Source organism: Nilaparvata lugens, chromosome 6 (genome assembly GCF_014356525.2).
Source record: "Nilaparvata lugens isolate BPH chromosome 6, ASM1435652v1, whole genome shotgun sequence".
NCBI classification, from domain to species: domain Eukaryota; kingdom Metazoa; phylum Arthropoda; class Insecta; order Hemiptera; family Delphacidae; genus Nilaparvata; species Nilaparvata lugens.
Window position 1 is genome coordinate 15,936,835 of NC_052509.1, and position 17,647 is coordinate 15,954,481.

The 17,647-nt window shown below is 33.4% G+C and overlaps 1 protein-coding gene across 2 annotated transcripts in view; it reads right to left on the minus strand.

The window, feature by feature from the left end:
- The window catches only part of LOC111050068 (otoferlin), a 38,484-nt gene that overhangs the window by 7,509 nt on the left and 13,328 nt on the right, over positions 1-17,647 (minus strand). For both annotated transcript variants that reach the window (XM_022336309.2, XM_039430239.1), the window contains 12 exons: positions 17,027-17,103; positions 16,193-16,358; positions 14,771-15,034; positions 13,143-13,352; positions 12,841-12,921; positions 11,852-11,971; positions 10,787-11,151; positions 8,822-8,992; positions 6,396-6,544; positions 5,743-5,873; positions 4,033-4,223; positions 1,029-1,276 (listed from right to left, as the gene is read on the minus strand). In XM_022336309.2, the coding sequence (XP_022192001.2) occupies positions 1,029-1,276; positions 4,033-4,223; positions 5,743-5,873; positions 6,396-6,544; positions 8,822-8,992; positions 10,787-11,151; positions 11,852-11,971; positions 12,841-12,921; positions 13,143-13,352; positions 14,771-15,034; positions 16,193-16,358; positions 17,027-17,103 (2,173 nt within the window). The remainder of the gene's footprint in view (positions 1-1,028; positions 1,277-4,032; positions 4,224-5,742; positions 5,874-6,395; positions 6,545-8,821; positions 8,993-10,786; positions 11,152-11,851; positions 11,972-12,840; positions 12,922-13,142; positions 13,353-14,770; positions 15,035-16,192; positions 16,359-17,026; positions 17,104-17,647) is intronic.

Sequence of the window (17,647 nt, forward strand, 5' to 3'; positions counted from 1 at the left end):
GTGGCAAACGTGATTTTTTCAAAAATGTCACACTTTCAAGAGCGGATATCTCGAAAACTAGAGGAGTTATAGAAAAAGTTGTAGAATGAATATTGTAGGAAATTATGTAATCTCTAATTTATTATATGTCAGTCAAGTCCTTAGGATGCATAGTTTTTGAGTTTTAAGCGAGAAACCAAAAAATTGTACCTTTAAACCACCCCACCCCCTTAGCACAAGAGGTAGGGGTCTATTGGATTTCAATTTGTACCGGTACTAATGTAAACCATTTAACCATTAGTCCAGTCAAGGAAAGGTTTTAGAGGGAAAGGTTGGGAAGACAATTTTTGACCCCGCAGCTCTGTTAAGGGTATTAGGTAAACATATCAAAAGTCCCCACCCCTACCTCCTGTGCTAAGGGGGTGGGGACTTTTGATATGTTTACCTAATACCCTTAACAGAGCTGCGGGGTCAAAAATTGTCTTCCCAACCTTTCCCTACCCCCTTAGCACAGGAGGTAGGGGTGGGGACTTTTGATATGTTTACCTAATACCCTTAACAGAGCTGCGGGGTCAAAAATTGTCTTCCCAACCTTTCCCTCTAAAACCTTTCCTTGACTGGACTAATGGTTTACATTAGTACCGGTACAAATTGAAATCCAGTTTACCTATCCAGTTCATCCAGTCCAATCAATGTCAATAATGGATGATTAATTTCGTTCACTTTCATCAATCAACTTCAAATTGTCAACATATAACTTATATTCTTTGAACCATTATACAGATAGATCAACGAAATTGACTCACTTCTTCAGTTTTGAGGATATAATAACAGGATAAAAACCCTGTAGCTATTTATTATTATACTAATCACTAGTCAGCTGAATAATTGATGCATGCAATCATTAGTAGGATCAATGCAACTTGAACTATTTTTCTTGACTATTCACTGTATACAATATTTTTTTTATTAGATTCAATATTATGTAGGAAAAGAAATATGAATATTACATTTCGATTAAAGCTTAGTTATCCTATATAAATACAAACCAATAAACTGATCGGCTAAGAGGCGTTCCTTGTCGCAGACTTGCAAATAAATGCGCGGTGGAATTTTCGTCAGTTGATTTCTTTTTTTCGACGCCGAAGTTTGCATGTCAGCATTGAGTGTGATGCAGCAGCCTTCGGCTGTAAAATATTTGAAAGGAAATATGAACCGCCAGTTGAAATCGCCGTCGCCGGTTATCGATTTGAAGTGGACATCGGTGCATTGGGCATCTGCTTTACCTAGCATCCAACTGTAAACAATTATTAAATAACTATTTAGAATGAAATTAGCATGATATTGAGAATAGACACATTATATGTGAATCTTCTCTATTTAAGTGATAATAATGTGAAATATCTGTTCTATTTTTGGTTTTGAAGCATCTAAATTCAAAAATCTACTTTGTGAGCATATTTAAGGACTGAAAATTTTGTGAAATGGAGAACTACAAGACTTAAACTATTTCGAATGATGTGGAACCCTATCTAAATTTGGGAGAGAAATAGCACAAGGTTATCTTATTTTTTCTCTCCCTATCATTTTGATGATGTACTTATTATATGAATGAATAAAGACAACGGGAAGTGGCTAGAATAAGGAAGAGATTTGGAGATATTTCATAAGTGGAGAGATTTTTTGTTGATTTTCTGTTATGTTGAAAAAAGAATACTGAAAGTAGAAACGTTTCCCATATACCGGTGAAATCATAACAAAGGCATCATATCAGTAGCATAATGAAATTCAATTTCAATTGCCTATTCATCGTATTAACTATCAAAGTTTAAATGGATTTCCACACACCAGTGACAGTGTAAATATTATTCCCATAAGCTCGAATAGGATTATTCATACTCGCTGAGCCTTGCTGAGTGGAAACAGCCCAATCCAACCAGAACTCATAGAAATTATTTATTTTCACTGTGCCGGTCACTGTCACTGTCACTGTTGTGTGGGAATCCAGTTTCAAGGACTCGCACAGACTATTGATTCACTTCTTGTTGAATCCAAGTTTTTTTCTATAAAGGAGTAGGCTACCTATTTTAATCTTTGTATTCTATTTCCTACCTTGATGTAGTATTTGTGCATACATTACTCTCAAAGACCTAATATTAGTACCTTTATCACATGAGCTCTATATAAGATATGTTATGGGACGATACAGAGCTTATATGTACAGAATACAATCGAGTACGTAGCTTTCAGGGATATAAGAAAACAAAAAAAAACATGAAAACTGAAGCTCTTGTAGTGCAAGTAACATTAGGATTCACTCAGCATAAAACAAGTGGTAAATTAGTTCTTGTGTTGGTGAAATATTTATGGTAAGCTGGAAATATAACAAACAAGTTTTAGCAGTATAACATTCCATAACAGTTTTGGGCTTAGTCTGCTGTTCCCTTCCAATCATTGTATATGATTTGTGTCATATAGATCATTCTATATTTGTTTAAACAGTATTATAAATCAAATAAAATTGAAATTAAAATTAAACATAGCCTAGAATGACACTAAGCCAACAAAATTAAATTCAGCTACTCAGCAATAATACTCTTCCTACTTTTTACAGTTATGTAGGCCCTATATAACTTACATATTTTATAATAATTATTACTTATTTATTTGAAAATAAACATATTTAAAATATACATATAAATAAATAGATAATTATTATAGTGATGGATTTATCCTATCTTGCTGAGCTGTGTATTTTTGTTATTTTACTACTTCTAGGCCTAACTGTAAATATATTGTGTGTTGGATTTTGAGGGGTTAACGGAGGACCGCGATTTTACAATGAGGTCAAGACAAATACAAATAAGTATGGTAATTAATAGTGGCAAGCGGCCAATAAATACCTGGCGATTCAGACGGCGTTTTGAATGCGTTTCCCACAGAAGTTGTAGGCAGACTGAGGTGGTGACTGCTGGCTGGTGGCTTGCTAAGGGGAAGGGTGAGAGGGGGGCGCTATCAAAATATTGTCTCCTTTATCACAGTCAGTTAGATTCTCAACATACCGCCCACCAAAGACTACAGTCTTTTAACACATATTAACATGCATATTTACATGAAAATTATATATATACATGAGAGTCCAGTTACTACGCTTAAGCAACTGACAGAACAACTAATTTGTTGGTAAGTCGAAGAGTGTGCCCTGATGCGTTGCGAACAGTAGCCACTCGATTTACATGATCGCGCCCAGGTTGCAACTTTACTATCTTGCCTATTGGCCATGTGGAAGGCGGAGTATTGAAATGTTTTATTACAACTATCAGACCAACCTGTAGAGGTGCCGAAGATGACGTTTGCCACTTAGTACGCTGAATCAATGTTTGCATGTAGATACTCCGAAGACCACCTTTTCCAAAAATGTTGAGTAGAAGATTTTTCATCTATTGGGGTTTCAATAACTTGTAATAAAGGCCTACCAATTAGAAAGTGGCCTGGTGTAAGCGTTAGCATTTCTTCATTTGGATCTGTTGAACTTTCCAGCAATGGACGACTATTCAAAATTGCTTCTATACGCGAAAAAATTGTAGAGCATTCTTCCAATGTCACACTGGCTTCTCCTATGACATTCTTCAACAATTTTTTGGCAGAATTTATGCCAGCTTCCCAAATTCCTCCGAAATTTGGAGCATGAGGTGGATTGAAGTGCCATTCAATTTGACGATTTGATGATGCCGTTTGAATTTCATCTTGGTTTTTTTGAAATAAATTCATGTATTTCTGAGAGTTTACGTGAGGCTCCTACAAAATTCAATCCATTATCACATTGGATATGTTTAGGTAGACCTCTTCTTGAGACAAATCTATCAAGAGCCGCTAGAAAAGCATCGGTAGTGAGCTCAGATACATACTCTAAATGAACTGCCCGGACAACTAGGCATACAAACAATGCCAAATAACCCTTGTAGGTTTGAGAATTTGAATTTTAACTAGACTCTACAACTTTTTTTGCAATGAAGATTATTAATGATTGATAATGATGAACAACGTTCTTACCCTTTGACAAAGATATCCGAATGCTTGTAGCCAACTGATATAGTGTTGTCCACCAGGTACACTTTACATGTTTTGTAGATGATCACTCGCAGCTCATAGGCCTGTGGTTCCCTTGGGGTGATATCCATCAGGGGGGACAGAGGATGTGGTTTACTCATATCAAACATATCCACCCACATTTCAATGTAGCCCTGTCAACAAAGCCAACAGCCAAACTAAAAAATCTGGTGTAGCGCACTCACACAACTTTCCTTGCCGTTATGAAAATTGATCACCTGACGCTAGTGTTCACGTGCATCTCAAGTCTACTATTCAAAGATCTGAGCCAACTGATGACAGGACAATAACGCTGGAGACACACGAGGTCTGCTATCTCTTCATAGTGAATGATTTAATAGAATCAACAGTTTGCAATTAAATAATCACATTTTCTCGAATTTCGAGCTTATTTTCAATTTTAGGTGAAAATGTTACTGTAGAGATTTTCATGCTCAATCTTTACCACTTGAATTTTTTTGTTTAAATTGTATCTGAAGCCTGATAATTTGGAATCTAAAATCAAAATTTGCATAGATGCGGCGAAGCTTCTGAAATTTTTACAGATATGGGACTTGTGGCAGTTAATATAGCTTATCAATGACTATTTTAGGTATAATTTGTTCAACATCTTTGGAGCCATTTTCGAGAAAATCGCGAAAAAGCCTGTTTTTGACAACATTTTCGCTGTTCGTGTCGGATCCTTATATTGTAAGGACCTTAAGTTCAAGTCATTCCGTTAATTGGGAGATGAGATATCGTGAACACAGACACATACACTCATACACACATACACACACACATACAGACCAGTACCCAAAAACCACTTTTTTGGACTCAGGGCACCTTGATACATATAGAAATTTAGAAATTGGGGTACCTTAATTTTTTTCGGAAAGCAATACTTTCCTTACCTATGGTAATAGAGCAAGGAAAGTAAAAAGAGTTGATATGGTGGTAAAAAAGTGCAGAATAGATCTGGATTCCCTCACAATAGTGGCGACTGTGCAAATATAATTTCCATAAGTTCTTATTTTTTTTTTAATGATTCTAATAATTTTAAAAATTTTATTGGTTTTTAAGAAATAAAAGGTGGTTTTAAAAAAAGGTAACTTACTATATTATTTCAATTACTAAAAGTAGCCCTAGTTATTTATAAAAGATTTAATTGGACTATTCCCATTCATTCCGGCCAAGCGAGTATGAATTATCCTATTAGAACTTATAAAAATTATATGTTCACTGTCACTGTTGTGTGGGAATTCAGCTTTATAATTATGGAATGAGAATTGGGTAGGAGTTGGAATTTAATTATTGATTGGATAAAACTTCTTATTCATCTTTTTTCTTTTTTGTCTGTATTATTGTTTTCAACCAAGAATATTATCTTATCGTTACTTTACTTAAATTCTCGATTCAAAACTCTCTGTTTATCAACTGATTGGCAATACCTATGAATAATTCCTTGATAGTGTTTAATGGTGTTTCCACATAACATTGTAACTCCACTACCGGTATATTTTTTCGTGATGAAAATACAAGAAATCCAAAAGACAAAATCCACTTAAATATACAAGATATATCAAATATAATATATCGTTTAAGGTTGAGAGCGGGATATGTAAGTACATCTTCTTATGATTCTAAAAAAATATGAGAAAAGTTTTTTCGAACCTGTATAATACCAGGACATTGGGGTTTATAGAGAGGCCGCGTCTCAACATGTTCCCTGACAAGTTTGCATCCAACTATGGGAATTTCCTCCCAGCGATGTAACAAGTTGAGGCTCATTGCTTCTTTCATATCTATAATTCATTCATAAACTCATAATTCATTCAATCAATCAAACCAGAAACCTAGTGGATGATATAATGGTTCTAATTCTACTGTAATTCTGTAATCATAATCAATACACTTTAATATACCAAAGAGAAAAGATAGCAATGCATATCATATATCATTTCTCAGTGGTTGAGGATCCAATAAGATAATTCAATGTAGTTTGTATGATATTCAAATATTATTATTCTATAGTTGATAAAGACCGTTGATACAAAAAAGTTTAGCAACAAAAAACTTATAGTTTTGTATTTCATTATTTGTTGGTAAAATTTTGAACAATATAAAGAATAGAATAATAAGCGTTTGATACTAACAAATCAATCGAGAAAAATATGCTACTGAATTCAATTGTAACGTAGGCACCTAATAAGATGCTACCAAATTAAAAATATGCCAACTAAAAATATGGTAATGAATTCTATGTTACCTACATAATAATTAGCCAAAATTATTCATTATAATTAAATTACTCATAAAAAGCTCACCTTTCGCAAACGGAGGGAATATAAATTCATTTCCAGCTACGACAATAGAGTGCGGCATGAACATTGGCGGAGGTAAGTCGTTATCTTCACACAAACTTTCAAGTATTTCACTCGGCTTGAACTGGTCACGCCAACTATTGTAACCTTTTCTGCATTGAACGAGCAAATCAAATCCAAATAAAATCTCACAAAAAAATGTTGTACAGTCCAAGTGCTAAATGTATGAATAGTATCAAACTCTGATATTCGATTACCTATTTATTTGTTCGTTGTTTGTTTATTTGTATATTTTAATTGTTTATTAAAGCAAACACATTCATTCACCACTTCCATTCATTAGCCACATCATTAGCGGAAACAGATTTTTATTAAATTACAATAAATTAGATAAAATTCAAAAATATATAATAATAAAAAACGTAAGGAAAGAAATGGCTTATACCACAGCCACCTCTAATACAGAGGTATTAGAGGTGGTATTAGAGGTGGCTATGCTTATTAACTCACTATATGCAGACATCAACTTCCGTACTATTGTAATTACTTAATCAACAAAATACCAATAGGCTTTGTTTACAGAAATATAACCAAATCATTACTCTCAGATATACAGAGTTGGGTTGATAGGAACATTTTCTTTAGGCTGACTTAGACCTGAAAACTAAGTTTTGTTTCAGTTGGACGACCGTTACCATGTCTCTGATTTTGCTTTTTTGTCATATTCATAATGATCGAATAGCTTGGATCTTCATCATCTCTTTTATTGCCTTTCTCAGTACCGAGAAATCTTTTGTCACCATTTATTTCCATCTAACAATCTTTCACATCTGCATCTATTGCTGATTTTCTTCCTTTTTATTTTTTCTTCTTTCGTTTCGCCTTTTCTTTTAATCTATTAAGCATTAGCCTACATGGAAAGTTATAGTTTTCTTTCTCTTCAATATCTTTCTTCTCTGACCTTGCTTACTGATAGGATTTTTCTTTCGTATTATTATTATTATCTTTCATATATATAAATAGATATATTATACTTATTATTATTTTATTTTAGGCTACTTCTTGTACTGTTACTCATTCCCCACACACAGATCCGTCTATGTGGGGAAAATATTCACAAATCTGTTTTTAGATATGTTGTCTATGTATCTTGTGCTTTGTATTGTATTGTAAATTGAAATTGAATATAATAATACACTCACAATAATACACTCACATTATTTATATACGTACGGGATAGGAAAATTATGTTTGACGCATCTTCACGTTTGAACTACTGGACTGATTAACTTGAAATTTTGCATATAGATTCTTAATTTACCGAGGATGGTTATAGGCCTGTTTTCAAATTCAAGATTTCATTACGACAAGTTTTCAGTTTGTCAAGTTTTAAAATAGGCCCTTGCGGAGCAAGGGTTTCCTGCTAGTAAATACTATAGACCTATGTATGTTATATATCAGTGACACCAGTGGCCCATATCAGTGACACTCACATATCAGTGACAGTGAACGTGTCCGGTACAGTGAGAATATTATTCCCATAAGTTCTAATGGGACTATTTATACTCGCTCGGCCGGGCTAAGTGGAAATAGTCTAATATTATATCATAGAGCTCATAGAACTCAAGGGAATTATATTATTTTCCAACAGATACCTTGAAAAGTGACCATTTCTACACTGATTGCAGGCCGCAAAGAATCACTTTTCCGCACTAGTGCGCAAAGTGAGTACTTTGCGTACTCCAGATTTGCAGCATGACAACGCAAAATACTAAGTAGGTTATATGGAGCAAAAGTGCAGCAAAATCAAAATGAAGTTGGTAACAGTGAGTGGGCTGCTATAGTGAGCAGAGGTGCAACGAAGCACAACGCGCAAATTATTAGTATTAGATGTTATAATGGAGGACAGCGACAGCACAGTGCCACCACAGCACACACCACACAACCGCCTCGCCATTCAAACACTAAGTTATTTGATGGATTTCAGGCAATTTTACCCTTAATTACCCACTTTTCATATTCAATGGTAACTGTAGGAAAATTTTAATGTGAAATACGTGCGCAAAGTTCCTCTGCTGCACTCAGTAAACGTTTCTTTCGGTGCAGCAAACTGTCACTTTGCGCACTAGTTGCACAAATAACTATTTCAATGTGTCACTGATAAGGAATTCATCTTTTTGTGTTAGTTCTAGCATAGACTGAATAAACACTCTTTTTTATGTAAAAGTAAAACTTATAATAAATAAATACAATTAAACGTTTAAATAATAAATGTTTATTTAAACAATGTTCATGTGAACATTTGAATGGAAAATTTATTTAGTCTATGTTCTCTAATACTACTATATATACCTTCTAACTCTAATCTTCCAAAAATTGCTGAATTATCTATTACGGTATACTCTATAACAAAGTATAAAAATACAAACGTGTCGTAGATCGTTTGTAGGCCACATCTTGCCCTATGTCTTGTGTAGAATCGGTTTTCCAAATCGACTTTGGTTTCGCCAATCAATTCGTTTTTGCCAAATCGAACAAAGTTCATAACTTTAACAGTGAGCTCGTAGTCTTTCGGCAACTCAGCGATTAGTTCGAAACTCCTGAGGAATAAATTGCGTGCTAATTGAAAGGGCTGTTGAAAATTATTGAAACAAGGTAATAAGATCAGGAGTATTATCCAAGAGCTAATTGTAATAACGCGCTAGACTGGAGATACGAAATGCACATTGCACAGTGCCCGGTTGCACATTTTAACCGTGATTAATTCCAGGAGAACCAATAAAAACCAATTCTCTGATTGGTTCTAGTGAAATTAATCACGGTTAAAATTTAACCGGCTTTTGTGCAACCGGCACAGAGTGTTTAAAAAAGACTTTTCAAGTTTCATCACAATTCCATACTAAGTGAACTGGTTATACTGTTGCTTCAGGTGGAAACATTGTCACATTTTACTTTAGCTTATATTGTACTGGAAAATTATGTTATTTGACTCCATTAACTCGTATACTTATCTCGTCTGAGATTGAATTACTTCCTTCTTTTCTTTCTCTATCCGGCGCTACAGCCCTAGGTGAGCCCCTGGCCTCCTTCACAACACGCCTCCATTCTTCTCTGTTCATGGATTTTTCTTTCCATCCTCTCACCCCCATCCCTCTCAGGTCTTCCATCACTTGGTCCACGCACCTGTTCCTTGGCCTACCTTTTTTTCGTCTGCTATGTAACTTGCTATTGAATACTATTTTGGACATTCTAGCCTCACTCATCCTCATCACATGCCCCAATCACCCCATTCTTTGGGACTTAACGAAGTGTACTATATTTTCTCCTTTTATTAATGTTTCTATTTCTTCAGTTTTTCTTATTCGCCATTGCTGCTAAAATTAACCTGAACGGGACCATAAATAAGAAAGGAAAAGAAAGGAGAATTACTTCCTTACTCACGAATAAAGCAGGGAAAACACTTGCAGCTTTCCGACCCGACTCATGACCGGTATAATGTAGGGTGGAGGGGTGGTGGTGGAACAGATCACATGACGGATAGCATGCACCATTCTAGCCTGTTGTTATCCGTTATCTGATCGGAGTGTGATCGGAACGTTGTATAATAAATGTGGCCCTGGCTTAAAGGCGGGAAAACACTTGTCATGCAGTGATCCGATCCGACTGTGGGGTGATTGTAGAACAGGTCATATGACGGACAGTGAGACTTGCCGCATTCAAGTCCGTTGTCTGTTTTGGTGTCATACAGTCATCCGCCTATATGATTGGAGTAGGATCGAAAGGATTCATTACAGGTAGGTTCCCAGCTGTATTATGTATTAGTAACTAATAATAATATAGAATGACTTGTTTATTTTTGTTGACGTGGCGAAGTTTGGAGAATAATATCCACTCTACCACTTAACCACGTCGTTAGCAAACAATACAATACAAAATATATGCAGAGATAACAAAAAAATGAAGCAAGAAATGACAATAAAATGTAATAAATATGAGAGATCAATATTGAATAATAAAAGTCTAAAAAATAAGTGTTTTTCAATAAACTCAATCACTTCACTGCTGAAAGAAAAAGCAAAAAATAAATTAAAACAAAATAATAGACAAGCTACTGAAGAAAATTAATACAGTAAGAATTGGAATCAAAGATGAATTTGTTGATTTTATGTATAGTGGATATGGATATGAGGAGAAAAATCTATGTAGGCCTAACACTATTCAATACGTGGGAAAGAGAATAAAGAAAAGTGGGGAAAATCAGATAGCAAATAAGAAGATTTTAAATAGGAATAGTTTTGAAAAGAGGGTAAGATAAGTAGTTACTTAATCAATTATTCTGTTGGAAAAGTAAAAATCAAATAACTCAAATATTGATAAGATTAAAGAATACTTACAGTCCAAAACAAGGATTCGACTGATCGTACAAATTTGTGGCGAATCTTTCAAGTGAAGCACTGGACACTGAAGCTGAGATGTAAGGATTCAGAGACTGGCCATGTTTAGCAAATAGATTGTAGGCTTGCACTATATAAACGCGCAGCAAGAGTCTTTGTTGAGGAGTAGGGGGTAAAGAGGAGGTGGAGAGAGGGGGAGAAGACCAGAGAACAGGTGAATGGGAGGAGAAGGGATGAACAGGGGTGAAACGGTTGGAGGGGACCACGTGACTCGACAACACGTGATTGGTGTCGTTCAAAGGACGTCCGTTTCTTGTGAGTAGCTCCTGGTCGGGACTTGGGACTTCGTACAGCACAACAGCCGCCTGTTAAAAAGAGGAACGTGACATCAACCAAAAATATAATATTTCATATTTTTATGTTTAAAAAAATAATTTATCGGAATTTTGAAACATTAATGATTTGATAGTGAAAAAAATTGAGAAAACATTCATTTACTGCACACCTAGCTCTTTCTGTAAGGCACTTATTAGGCACATATATCATGAAACTTGAATTTTAAAAACACTTATGAAGTGAAAAAATGCACTTACTATTAGTAGTGACGATCGTTTCGACCTGGTGTAGGTCATCATCAAACTGTAGAAACTTACCAACGTAGGCCTACTCTAATCTTACTAATAGTAAGTAAATTTTCACCAAGTGTTTTTAAAATTCAAGATTTATTTCAATAGTGAAAAAGTATGGATATGCAACACAATATTATCATATTTTAATATTTGAAAAATTAATATACCAGATGATAATATTATACCATGAATATTATAAACGTTTAGAAAATAGTTTATTATGTTGAGAATAGCTACGTTCGTTTTCAATTATTTAATGATACTGTGTACTAAGAATTATTATTCTTTCAGAACATAATGAACATATAAGCCTACTAGATGGCTTTGAAGAGCGAAATCCCCAATTTTCCAACTTAGTTGCTTAGAAATTCCAACTTAGCAAGGGATTTATAATAATTGTGTGAACAATCATCCAATAAAAATATGAATTAGTCACCTTGACTTTGCAAAATGTCGTGTTTTCTGGACTTTCGTCGGTTTCTGATTGAGCCAATTTGAAAACTTTCAAGCAATCAGTGAACCCATCAAATTCATTCTCTAACTCTCCGGTGTAAAACTGAAAACATAACAGAAATACATAAAAAATCTCTGTTACAATTGAGATTCTTAATGAATCTCATCACAGAAAATAATGAAAATTGCAAACCCCCTTATTCACCTTTATTTTAGATACATGATCGGATGAATTACCAATAACTATAATTTTAATTTATAAATAAATATTTTACTATAATAGATTGAGGTGCCTCTAAATCGAGGCTTTTGGTTGAAATGAATTGATTTTCCTCAGAAAAAATCACGATATTCGGAAAAAATATCAAGATTTTCAAGGACCTTGAAAAGACGATTATTTTATTGATTGATTCATTCAATAAGTACATCATCAAAAATTATAGGGAGAGGGAAAATAAGGTAACCTTGCGCTATTCCTCTCCCAAATTTAGATAAGGTTACACATAGTCCGAAATAGGTCAAGTCTTGTAGTTGTTCACTTCACAAAATTTTGATCTTATTTTCAAAATTTTTAGATTTGAAAACGATTTCACAGTAATATGCAGGAAGTAGAAATTTACTCGTATTTTGATAGATGAAATAGTTACTTCAGTTCACTTGGAGTGTTTTGTAATATTTCTAAATGTATAGTAAATAGTATTATACAATTCAATTATAGAGTAGCCTAATTTTTATAATTTAAATTAAATGAGAAAATTGTAGGATTAAATTTTTTTCTATATAAACTTGTTTTAAAATATTTTTTTTAGTTTCGTAATTCAATTTAAAACAAAATTAATTAATTAAACTATAAATTTTATCTATTATATGATTTAATTAGTAAATTTAAATAAATATTGATTTTATGAATTCAGCATATTAGCTTCTGACTGTTTCCAACAAGTTTAAAAACATAGATCATTACCATCTTACCTCAAGTTTGAGCGGTTGTTTCTTTTTTGGAATAACAGTTATAACTCTATCTTCATTGCTATGATTATTTACATTTTCTACCTGAAATCGCAATAAAATAAATTTCAGAACGTTGAATGATTAAAAGTTTTTTCATAATTATTTTATAATGAAAAGTTTTGAAATCAGATTTAAAAATTCCTCTTAATATTAAAGGTGTTTCAAAATATCTATTATATTAAGGAATATCAATAGTTTTCTCGTAAACTTTTCCACTAACCATCAACTTATTATAGAATGATCCGGAAATTTAAAATTCTCACCGTTTTTTTACTGTTGAAATACTTTGTCCACCAATCGTTCTTTTCTTTCCTCACTCGCATAGCTGGTTCTGCCAAATTTTCACTATTCATCCATTTCGCATTGTTGTCCAGCATTTGATATTTGGAAAATATCATTTTTACTGAATAGAGGACGTAGAAGAAGCCTTGCTTCAACAGCCACAATATGTCTATTAGAAGAGCTGGAGGTCTCTAGAAGAAAAGGTGAGTGAATTATTTATTATTATTATTATTATTATTATTATTATTATTATTATTATTATTATTATTATTATTATTATCCCTGTTTGAGGTTTTGCTTGACCACCCTTTCCCTGGGCTCCGACCCCCAAGGAAGAGTGACAAGCGATTTTTGCAGAGTGACTGCTCCACATGTCCATGTGGTAAACAATCATACTGGGTCCGTTACCATTAAATCGTTTGCTCTGAGTAGACGTAATGAACCAAGAATGACAGCCTTCTGCATCCGACCTGCAAGCACAGCAGCAGGTCTCTCACAGGCTGGAATCGTTCTAAGGTTGTCCAAAAATGAGGGTCTCATGCCCCCCAGTACACCTCCAATCAACACCACCATTCTCACAGAGTAGCCTGGGTTTAGCCTGCGCAGCTCTATTAGTAGGTCATGATATTTCATATGTTTTTCCTCCTCTTTGGTGACAATTTTACCCTCAGCTGGTGCTGAAGACTCAATGACATACATTGTCTTTGAAGTGATGTCAAGGAGGACAACATCAGGCTTTGTGGCTCTTGAAAGCCTGGTGGTGGAGAATGAGTAATTCCAATAAATTCGGCACCTCTCATTCCCCATAACAGATTCAATCTCCCCTGGGGCATAAGGCAGCACTGGTGTTTTGTCGATACCATATGAGTGGCTAAGATGGTGAGCTTGATTAAATTATTATTATTACATTATCGTCCCTCAGCTTATCAATCAAGTAGAACAGTGTCCCATTGATATTCTTCTAGGTCACCAAAATCGTTCAATATAAAACTAAACTATTATAAAAATAAAATTATAAAAGATGTTACGGAAATGATTCAAAATCATCAGCGAAAATAATATGATATATTTTTCAAGATTTTGTATGATGAGATTTTCCAATTCAAGTATTTTGAGATGGATAATCACGCTCTTCAACATATTATGCAAACATATTGATAACCACCGAAGCAATAATAAACAGGAACTTGTTTCTTGGGGGTTTATCGGGAGATTTCATTACAGATAAAACTTCATGGTGGAACCATTTCCACCATCAGAGATATAAGCAGAGAAACTAGAATCATACAAGTGATGTCTCCCACTCCACATTCGTATATTGATATAAAACTTTGCTGTTTCTGCTTGGTAATTCGCCCAAATTGGAATGATAGTCTAGTGAGTTTCTATAAGATTAATCTTTTAATATTAATACTATAGAAACATTCTTTTCCATTCGTATTCTCACTTGCATGATCTTTCAACAAAATAAGTAATGACTCAAATTTATTAGCCTGTAACTTATCATAAGTCATTTGAGTATATAGAAGCTAACGATAGGTAGCCTAATACTGTGCATATATTATGAGAGTTAAAACGAGTTAATTGCAAGCTGTATTGTCTTACTTACGAGTTTGATATTTTCAAGAAAACTCTTCTTCCGTAGATTATCAGTGAATTCGGTGTAATTGAACGACTGCCGCAATGAAACAAAATCATGTTTGTCTACATTCTGCACTTTGCGCCAGTCATGTGGAGTAATTGGACAATAATCGAATTTGTCGTGGATGCTATTAATAGAGCAGCAGGCTGTGTATTTGACGCTTTCCTCCTCAACTGTATCAATCAGGTTGATTATCATCATGGGAGAGATTTGTTTCGATTTTGGTAGTATCTGAAAGATTAGGAATATAGAGAGGGTACAAAAAATAAATGTATGCACTCTTTGACAGTGAATACTAAATACATTAAATGTACAAATAAATGTATATACTCTTTCACAGTAAATACTATCTTACTTTAAACATGATTCTACAGGAAAAAAATCAAATCAAATATTTTTTATTGACTAAAAAAGCATATAAACAACTTATAATAGCCATACAAAATTTCAAATAATAGTTGACCGAACGCAGTGAGGTCTATATGTTTTAACTCGGATTTTCTTTCGTCTGTCTGTATGTATGTAACGCTTTTACGACTAAACGCGTTGATGGAATTCTATGAGATTTGACAGGAATATTCCTTTTTTAACTGCGCGTCGATGTATATGCAAGGTTTTTTGACATTTTGCATTAAGGATAAGATTAAGATTAACATTTAGGTCTACTGTTTACAGAACTACTAGTCACATTCAGAAAACCATTCTCATACTTTTGGTTCAATGTTTTAAAATGTACTTATAGTACAATAATTAAATGTGTTGAAGAAACATTGAACTACAATACAATGTAAGATTCATAGTTGTACGTTATTTTGTGCGGTTTACGTACTGTCAATTTTTGGACCCCTCTTTATACATATCTATTAAGAATAAGAATATCCCATGAAATGCAGATCAATATGAAAATTAGGAACTGTACTCCCATTAAAAAAATTGAAAAGAAGTATTGTGGTGATTAGGTAAATTCAAGATATAGACCGGTTGATGATTAAAATTTGAGATAAGCTGATGATCATTGGAAATAAATCAAAGGACAGATCGTTTGCTTCAATATTGGCTTGTTTATTTAAATGAGTACCGGTATGGTATTTTATTTAATTTGGATTATCAAATTCATTAATATTTGTCAAAAAAATTGATTATGAGAAATTTACAATTTGAAAATTTTAAATGATGTACGGTACTTGAAAACTGCTGTAACGTGAAAAAATGTTGTCTCTATCAATTAAGATGATTATTATAAGAAACTTACTAATTCATTATTCATCAATATACTTTACCAAATCAAACATTTTACCAAATTTATCTGAAAAACATAAACGAAGATAATACAGGACCGATAGATTATATACTAGGTACCAACTCATTTAAAACTAATAACCAACTCACCATGTCTTCAATAACCAATTCTTGTTTTGAAAAATGTGTAAACCCTCTATGCGATATTAGAGGCGGCGAAGATATGGAGTATTTGCCAATAGTGATCCTCAAACTCGTGTTTACTTTTGCTGGCTGAAGCTTGAGGTCACGCACACCCCAAAAATAGACTTCCAATCTTTTTGTTAGATAAAAAAATGACATTAGGGCAAGATTCAAGAATTTAAGAGATGAGGAGAAAATTTCCAATCACTTCAATTAATTAATCAATTGATAAAGTTTTCAAATCCATCTCCAAGAAATAGTATATGATTAATTTGCATAGTAGTGCATTTGAAATAATATGTTGGTGTAGTTATAAGGACTCACATACACATAAACAATTTATTGAAAAAATTAAAGGTATGATAATTTGCCATTTTTTCGTCGACGTCCATTTAAAATCAACTTTAAAATAAATTATCAAGTTATTGGAAAATACATGATCAATAATATATAGTTAATGGATTTTTGTACAGATGTATCCTTGGAATCGTATCGGTAGGAATTTATTATACAAGCCGTGGTATATATTTTTAATTTTTCAATTAAAATGGAAATTCATTTTAATTTAGCAGATTTATGAATTAGGCCTACCAATATTGCAACACTAGACATTGAAATATATGTTATAACTCTTCCATATCCTATAACGTATCACGTCTGGCTGCAAGTGAACTGCTCCAAGTCATGCAATTTCTTTCAACCCATTTAAACATCAGGGTATGTTATAAAATAATCAAAAGTGCATTAAAAAAATTGTCGATTCAAAAGAATAGATATATGATAATATGGATGGTAACTCACCTGTACATTGCAGTTGAAGTACTGGGGAATTTCGTTCTTTCAAGCTCAGAAAAATAATTCTCGCGTTCTTCATCAACCTTGATATAAAATTTGATCAGGATATGACATTTGAATTTTAAATATGAATTGATAATTTTTGAAACTTTACTTCAGTCCTCAAAAGTATCCACCGGTGGTGGTATAAATAGGCCTATTTTGGCAGTTTTGTAACTTAAACTACAATGTTTACGTTATTAGTAGTATTCTCATAAATATTGTTTTATATGGTCGATCAAAAGTTTATCACTTTTGAGTTTGTACATTAGCAATGATTAGAGTAACTGAATTAGAAATGATAGACTATTACTGTTTCTTCAATATGGTATTGATTATTGAGAAAGGGGTTTGTTCAATGTTTAAGTATATTTGTAAATTATAATGATCTACGACATACACACATATTAAAGCATTTAAAGCATAAAAAATAACGTACAAAAAGCAGTATATTTTTTGCACAAAGGCATCATGGACTTTCTATAGGTAGATTATATTGTATCCATCATACTGTAGATATTTTTTAACGAAATAAAATAAAGGCGACTGAGTTGGTTAGGTCACGTAGAAAGGATGAGTGACTCAAGA